The 8,703-nt window shown below is 37.9% G+C and overlaps 1 protein-coding gene across 1 annotated transcript; it reads left to right on the forward strand.

Annotated features, from left to right (window-relative positions):
• Nucleotides 1-1,338: 1,338 nt before the first annotated feature.
• On the forward strand, nt 1,339-2,959 carry LOC18056129 (protein MOTHER of FT and TFL1). The gene is made up of 4 exons (XM_006451596.2): nt 1,339-1,560; nt 1,703-1,764; nt 1,886-1,926; nt 2,536-2,959. Exons 1-4 carry the CDS (start codon nt 1,366-1,368, stop codon nt 2,754-2,756), a joined length of 519 nt encoding a protein of 172 aa, XP_006451659.1. The 5' UTR covers nt 1,339-1,365; the 3' UTR covers nt 2,757-2,959.
• The last annotated feature ends 5,744 nt before the right edge of the window (nt 2,960-8,703 follow it).

The raw sequence follows: 8,703 nt of genomic DNA on the forward strand, positions 1-8,703 counted from the left end.
AATGAGGATGCCATTCCCTCAATTAAATTTCTTATAAGGATTTAGATGATTTTTGTATGGTTCTTTGCCCTTTGGATGCATGCATGATCTTGTTTCTTCATTTGTTCTCCGATGGAATGTTTTTAACTTATTTTTTAAGAATAAGACATATTATGGCCAATTTGATTAGATGTTATCTTTATCTTCATTTTAGTAAAATTATCCGTTCCACCAAGGTTTAAGAAAAAAAAGTTAAAAAGTTTTCATAAGGATGAAACCGGGCACTGGAAAGACATATAAGTATGTATGGACGGCTAGAAATTTCATAAAATTTGAAGAAAAAATGCGCAAACTACATACTTTAAATATATAGTAGGCAACCACGAAGTAGATTTTCACGATTACATGTATATTATCAATGGAAAATTTCTTAAATAGAAATCATTAATATATTAACTGATTTTGCGCATTTACATGAAAAAAAAGAATACATGGTCTGACCATATATTAACTGTAGTCAAGATTTATTTAATTATTATTCTTTTATTTATTAACCGTGTATTTTACTCATTAATATATATATATATATATAGGTTAAGAAAGAATCCTAATTCTTGCATGAAACAGCTTCGCTTCTCGGCCGGGAAAACATTTTTCATCGAAAGTATCGGACACCCATGAAAACGGCTAATTACGTGGCATGCTGCCGTTGGTAGGAAAAAAATTCGACGATCGCATAAAATTGGCCCCACAATAGAATGGAAAAAAAATTAGCTGTATCCAACCTCTACCCATGTCTTACGTGTGTTTCTACGACAGAAGAATACTTGCCACTTGTCACAATCAAAGGCTGCATCACCTAAAACCAATGGCCGACTGTACAATTGACACAAATTTCGTCTACATTCATTCTACACTCAAAACTTATCCACAATCGAATCTCACAGATTAGTACCACTAGGTGTAAGAGCTGCACTACCCTGTTTCATGGTCCACTTTTTCCGCCAATGATATCATCAAATACCGCTGATTTTTTTGTGGACCCCACTATTGTCTTTGTCTTGATCTGGGTTTTCATGCTTATCTTGATTTTGCATGGAGCAATGAAACAATACACAAGCACCAGAGCATTTCTGTTGGCTTAATACAAAATTTTGTAACCGTCGGCCTTGATGCCACCACCTGTTACAAGTAAAAAAACAAAAAGGGTAGTGGTTTTCTCTTAGGTGCCCGAGACCACGTGTCAGCCTCTGCTTTCATCAACTTTATAGTGCCCTATGCATGTCCTATGGGTTAACGCTATATAAACCCTACCTCTCCTTTCACTTGAAACCCACACCGAAACTTACTCATCTTTTTGTTCTTATTTTCCTTTTCTTTGCTTCAATGGCTGCTTCAGTTGATCCTCTAGTCGTCGGCAGGGTCATCGGCGACGTCGTCGATATGTTTGTCCCAAGCGTTGGCATGTCTGTTTACTATGGCTCAAAGCATGTCACCAACGGATGTGACGTCAAGCCTTCAATGGCTACCAGTCCACCAAAACTCAACATAACCGGCCACTCTGATGAGCTTTATACTTTGGTTCTGCTCTTGCTCTCTATCTTCTATTCTCTCCAGTTGCATTCATATATATGTTTTTCTTTTATTGTTTATTCATTCTCTCTTACGATTACATGCACGCAAGGTGATATTTATAATATAAATTTGTTTGCTGCTTGTGCAGGTGATGACTGATCCTGATGCTCCGAGTCCAAGCGAGCCACGCATGAGGGAGTGGGTTCACTGGTAAGAAATTTTATGCAAACAGAATAATTTTAACAGTCAATTAAATTTCACTTCCATCAGAGCGGTCTCTCTTTACCTTTTTTCTCTCATAAATCTTCATCCAATTTGCTTATCATTTCAGGATCGTCGTGGACATTCCTGGTGGCACTAACCCCGCTCAAGGTGAAAACGGATAGCTATAACATTTTTTCTTTTTATTCTTTCCATGGTAAAGTTTATGCATGAAAAAGAAAATTGTTCTTGAAACCATTTCTTTCTTTAAAATTTTCCGGAATATTATTTTTGTTATTATTGTTCCTAATTTTGGGTTATTTCTAAATGCATGCATGCATGCAAGTTAGTGCAAAAATTTCTCACGCGTTATATCACATCGACGATATTGTGCCCATTTTCTTGAAGTAAGCCAGTACCCAACGGGTGTTAAACATTAGTCACTAGCCGCAAATTCTCTCAAATGACTGATACAACTCTTCTGTGTGTTGCACATCACACGTGTCACCCATGAAATTATCCCCACCACGTGCTGACGAAGGATTTTGGAGAACGTCCAGTGGATGGCGCCACGTCCAGGCCACTTGTACAGATGATGAGTGTTATTACTGGACACTCGTCTGGCTTCTCTGTCTCCACGTGGCATCCATGTAGAGACACACGAGTCAACCAAGAGTGGGGAAAAAATAAAGCAAATTCGGACTAACGTAACTTTGTAATATGTTTCGATGTGTTAAATTTTACTGTCTAAATATTCATTGCTTGCTGTTTGTAATGTAGGGATGGAGATTCTGCCGTACATGGGGCCACGGCCACCGGTGGGGATTCATCGATACATAATGGTGCTGTTTCAGCAGAAGGCTCCATTGGGGCTGGTCGAGCAGCCACCAACGAGGGCTAACTTCAACACTCGGCTCTTTGCTGGGAATCTGGATCTTGGCCTCCCTGTGGCCACTATTTACTTCAACTGTCAGAAGGAACCGGCAAGCCGCAGGCGTTGAACAATCAAGGAGGCGCTAGCTAGTGCTCAGCTCAAGTGTAATAGACAAAGAGAGTTGTGGTGTCTTTAATATGTTTCTCTTTTGGTTTTGGTTTTCCTTTTCCTTTCTTTCTTTTTTTTTCCCCGCAAGTGTACTGTCTCGTTTTAGTCTTAGCATGTAGGTGTTGGCTTTGTTTAATCAGGCTAAAGTTCATGTAATGTAAGCTGTTTCCCTTGTAATAAGCTTTCGTTTCAATAGAAAAAAAAAAAAAAAAAAAAATCTGTTTTGTCTGTTTTTCCAAAATCTTGACGCCTTCTGTTTCTGGTTTTAAGAGCTGGCCTTTTTAAATATTGATGCGGATACTACCAATGCACGTGTGGCAATGAAAGATATTAAAGAGTTAAGTAGAGGGGCTGGATTATATAACATGTATATATAATTCAATTATTTCACATAACGTAATTTTTGGATTTTGGATCATAACTCAAAGATTGCTGTATATTAGATATGCTATAACATAATATGATCACGAAATAGTTAACTTTATGATATTTTAATTGTTATCATTTTACCATAAAATAGTTAACTTCATTTAAAAAACGATGATGTCACAAGGGTATTTTAAGTATTTTAATTTGATAAATTTAAATATTTAATACAAAATCGAAAAGGCATGTGGTAATTTATAAAGCTATTTGCACTGACTTGCACCCCAACTTGCGCCCCGAATGAAACACGTTGTTTTGAGATTGAAAGGAAACGCACCGTTTCGAAGCATTTTTTCTTTCGTTTTGAAGAACCACACACAAACACTTTGTCCTTGCGTTTTACTTTTTGTTCTGCAAACAGCAGCAATAGTTCTTGCACCTGCAAACAGAGACGCCCTCTCTCATAGCCGGCACAGATGACGAACGAGCCACAGATGACGGACCACCGCCATCATGCAATCAAGGTCTCCATTGCCATCACTGACAGTCACACGACCATCCTCATCCACTCACAAAGCGCCAAACCACGGCTCCCCTTGGCCAGGTCTCCGTTGCCATCACTGATAGTTCTGCACCTAAGGTAATGGAATAATTATTTTAGAGTTGTAAAATTTTAGAGTTGAGGAATCGTTGATTGATATTTTGGCTGATTGGGAAATGATTATTGGTGCTGGAATTGTCTTTTGGGTGTTTGATAATTTTAAACAATTTAAATGATGGCATCTTTATGTAGGCAGTAGCAGTCTTAATCTGTCAAAGAAATAATGATAAAAATAATAAATAGATAATTAAGTATATAGAGAACCGATTTAGTGCGTGCGTCATGAGATTTGATTATTGGTGTTGGAATTGTTGTTGTTGGAAGTGATTATTGGACTTGTTGTTTGATAATTTTAAATTATTTGGCTGATTGGGAAATGATTATTGGTGCTGGATTGTCTTGGTGCTAGAATTGTTTTTGTGCCTTGAGATGGAGTGTGACAATTTTTGTCTTTTTTTTTTTTGGGTAAAATGACTAGAATTCTTGTAAAGAATTGAGTTGTGAATTTGGGGACTAAATTGTAAACGAAAGAGAGTTACTGGGCCATAGTGCAGATAGCATTCAGTGTGGGGTTCTATTTGCAAATACTTTGCTAATGTGGCAAAGTCTATTATGGTCGTTGGGAGTGCTTCTGTAAAATTGGCAGAAATCTCAGTATAAAAGAGGCTGACGAACTGCCTCTGGTGTGTGCATAATTACTCTTTGTTTTCTCATCCAATTTCTGTAATTCTTGCTTTGATTAGAAGCTTGTAATCTCCTTTTGGATGTATGATTGTTTGTAATCAGTTTGAGTAATAAGAACGTGTGACTTTTTCCTTCAACCAATGTCAGTTTGGTTAAAGCTCTTTAGCTGGTTAATTTTCTTTCTTTGTTTCTTTTCTGGTAATTGGTTCACAAAATTAACAAGTGATATCAGAGCCTTAGTGGTTTATAGTGATGTCTCTTCCAAAGCATGAAATCGAGAAGTTCACCATTGGTGGTGATTTCTCACTTTGGAAACTGAAGATGAGGGCCCTTCTTGTGCATCGGGGGCTTGAATATGCTCTTGAGGAAGATGATCCAGAGGCTCCTTCAACTTCAATGTCCGATGAGAAGAGGAAACAGATTCAAAACAGGACACACAGTACTCTCATCTTGAGTCTCAGTGACTCAATCTTGAGAGAAATTTCTGAAGAAAAGACAACCCTAGGAATCTGGAACAAAGTTGAAGCTTTGTGCATGAAGAAGTCTTTGGCTCACAGACTATTCTTGAAGAAAAGACTATATACTTTCTCAATGAGGGAAGGAGTCTCAATTCAGGATCACATTGACACTTTCAACAAGATCATCCTAGATCTCGAAGGGGTCGAGAATGTGAAGATAAGTGATGAAGACAAAGCCTTCTTTCTATTAAGTTCACTGCCAAAGCCTTATGAAGATTTTATAGATACTGTGTTGTATGGCAAAATCTCTTTGACCTTGGAAGATGTTAAAGCATCTTTGTGTTCTAAAGAAATCCAGAGAAATGAGAATGATGAAAATAGTGGTGAGGGATTGGTTGCTAGAAACGAAAAGAAGAAGGATCAGAAAGGTAAGAACCAATGGAAGGGGCAAGGAAAGAATCAAGAAAATGCAGACAAGAAAAAAAAAGAAAATGAAGTATTTCTATTGCAGAAAAGAAGGGCACTACATTAGAGATTGTGCAGAGAAAAAGAAGAAAGAAAGCCAAGAAAGATCTAGAGATGCAGCTGTAGCCTCAGATGATTCCACAGATGAAGGATATTAGAATGCTGATCTACTGATAGCTTCAAAAGGTGATTTAGAATGTCAGTGGGTGTTGCACTCAGACTGTTCTTTTCACATATGTCCTAATAGGTTACTTTATCATGAATATCATTCTGTTGATGGGGGTAGAGTTCTCATGGGTAACAACAATGGGTGTAAAATTGTTGGGATAGGATTAGTCAAAATTAAGATGTTTGATGAGGTCACAAGAATTCTACATGGGGTTAGGCATGCTCCTGAGTTAAAGAGAAACCTGATCTCTTTAGGCATGCTAGATAACTTTAAGTACTCATTTAATTCAGATAATGGGGGGATAAGAGTAACTAAAGGGGGCACTATAGTTATGAGAGGTGAAAAGAAAAATGGGTTATATGTGTCGATTGGCTCTTCTATTCTTGTAAATGTTGTAATGACAATAGAATCTGATGTAGATAAAACTAAGGTTTGGCATCTCAGGCTTGCTCATATAAGTATGAAAGGGCTATAAGAACTAGAAAAACAAGGGTTATTATGTGGGGACAAGATGTGTAGTCTTGACTTCTGTGAGAATTGTGTTTTTGGTAGAGCACATAGAGCTAAATTCCCAAAAGGAGTGCATAGGTCAAAACATGTATTAGACTATCTATATACTGACTTATGGGGGCCAGCTCAAGTGTCATCACTGTCAGGGGGCAAATACTTCATGACTTTAATAGATGATCACTCAAGAAAAGTGTGGCTTTATATTCTAAAAACAAAATATCAGGTTGTAAAGAAGTTCAAAGTCTGGAAAGCACTGGTAGAAAACCAAAGAGGTAGGAAGCTAAAGGCCTTAAGAACAGACAATGGCCTGGAGTTTTGTAACAGGAAATTTGAGACCTTCTGTCAAAAGCATGACATTTTGAGACACAAAACAGTCAGATTCACCCCTCAGCAAAATGGCCTAGCTAAAAGAATGAATAGGACTATAGTAGACAAAACAAGATGCATGCTTATAAACTCAAAGCTTTCAAGGTGCTTCTGGGTAGAAGCAGTAAGTACAACCTGCTACTTGGTGAATAGAAGCCCATCAGCAGCTATTGATTTCAAGACACTAAAAGAAATATGGTTTGGGAGACCACCAAAGTTTGAAAATCTTAGGATTTTTGGATGCCCTGCTTATGTACACATCAATCAAGGTAAACTGAATGCTAGAGCCTTGAAAGGATTCTTTGTTGGATATCCAGATGGAATCAAAGGATACAAGGTCTGGTGTGGTGAACAAAGGAAGTGCATTATCAGCAGAGATGTAGTGTTCCATGAGGCTGCTTTATTGAAAGACAATACAGCTAGTAATGTTGATATTCTTGCTAATAATGACTCTGAACAGTCTGCTGAATCACCAAAACTCAAGGTGGAGTTTTCTGGTCATGAAAGAGTAGCCTTTGATAGTGAAGACATGGTATATACTGAAGATCAAGACATTGAGTCACCAACCTTGCAGCAAACTGATCTACAAGATTACCAGCTGGCTAGAGATAGGGAAAGAAGGCAAATCAGAGCATCAGACAGACTTGGCTATGCAGACTTAATTGCTTTTGTATTAGTAAGTGCTGATGAAATAGCAATTGAGGAACTAGGAAGCTACTCTGAAGCCATTAGTGGTAAGGATTGTGATAAGTGGCTTGCAGCCATGCAAGAAGAGATGGATTCCCTGCAGAGAAATAAAACCTGGACAGTTGTGCCAAATCTAAGAAACAGGAAGCTAATCAGTTGTAAGTGAATCTTTAAGAAGAAGGAAAGTATTCTAGAGGTTGAGCCCTCTAGGTACAAAGCAAGACTTGTGGCTAGGGGGTATACACAGAGGGAGGGCATAGATTTCACTGAAATTTTCTCCCTTGTGGTCAAACACAATTCTATAAGAATCATCTTAGCTATGGTAGCTTTGCTAGATATGGAGCTGGAGCAAATGAATGTTAAGACAACCTTCCTCCATGGAAATCTTGAAGAACAGCTACTGATAAAGCAACCTGAAGGTTTTGAACACAAGGGGAAGGAAGACCATGTTTGTTTACTACATAAGTCATTATATGGACTCAAACAATCTCCTAGATAGTGGTATATGAGATTTGATGAGTTCATGTTAAATAATGGCTATCAAAGAAGCAAGTTTGATAATTGTGTTTATTATGGTGGCTTAGATCAAGGTGGAGCTATATACTTGCTTCTTTATGTAGATGATATGCTAATTGCAAGCAAACACAAATCTGAAGTAGAAAAGTTAAAGAATCTGTTGAAAAGTGAGTTTGAAATGAAGGATCTAGGGAGTGCAAAAAGGATTCTTGGAATGGAGATATTCATAAACAGGGCTGCTGGAACTTTATTTCTAAGTCAAGAAAAATATATTAAGAAGGTTTTAGAAAGGTTTGATATGCATAATAGCAAACCTGTTTTGACACCTCTTGGTTCTCAGTTTAAGTTGTTAGTTGCTCAACTCACTGAAGCTGAAAAGGCTCAAATGGATGGGATACCATATGCTCAGGCTGTGGGAAGCTTAATGTATGCAATGGTCTGCACCAGACCAGATATAGCCTTTGCAGTAAGTGTGATTAGTAGGTTTCTGAGCTATTATAATAAAACTCATTGGGGTGCTATTAAGTGGATTATGAGGTATCATAGGGGCTCTTCTACATATGGTCTGCTGTATGGGAAGTCAAGAAATGGTGTAAGTGAAATCGTGGGGTATGTAGACTCTGATTTTGTTGGTGATTTAGACAAACGAAAGTCCATTTCAGGGTACATGTTTATGTTGAACATGTGCATAGTAAGCTAAAAAGCAACCTTGCAGCCAATCGTAGCTTTGTCATCAACTGAGGCTGAATTTATTGCAGCCACAGAAGCAGTAAAGGAAGCTATGTAGCTTAAAGGGATACTCAATGAACTTTGGTTGGATCAGAAAACAGTTCAAGTTTTCTGTGACAATCAAAGTGCTCTGCAGTTAATTAAGAATCCAGTCTTCCATGAGAGGACTAAGCATATAGACGTAAAGCTGCAGTTCATTAGAGAGGAAGCTGCCAAAGGGACTGTATCAATGTCTAAAATTCATACTGATATGAATCCAGCAGATGCACTTACCAAAGTGCTTCCCACTGCAAAGTTTGAGTTCTGTGTGAACTTAATGGGTGTCTTGCCCAACTCAAACTGAATTCAAGAGTGA

Source organism: Citrus clementina, unplaced genomic scaffold (assembly GCF_000493195.1).
Source record: "Citrus clementina cultivar Clemenules unplaced genomic scaffold, Citrus_clementina_v1.0 scaffold_1, whole genome shotgun sequence".
Lineage (NCBI taxonomy): Eukaryota > Viridiplantae > Streptophyta > Magnoliopsida > Sapindales > Rutaceae > Citrus > Citrus x clementina.

Excerpts from the sequence above, each read along its gene's own strand:
- LOC18056129 (XM_006451596.2), top strand. The coding sequence starts at position 1,366 with ATGGCTGCTTCAGTTGATCCTCTAGTCGTCGGCAGGGTCATCGGCGAC. Across the intron at positions 1,561-1,702 it reads CTGATGAGCTTTATACTTTG|GTGATGACTGATCCTGATGC; the intron begins GTTCTGCTCTTG and ends CTGCTTGTGCAG. Across the intron at positions 1,927-2,535 it reads TGGCACTAACCCCGCTCAAG|GGATGGAGATTCTGCCGTAC; the intron begins GTGAAAACGGAT and ends TTTGTAATGTAG.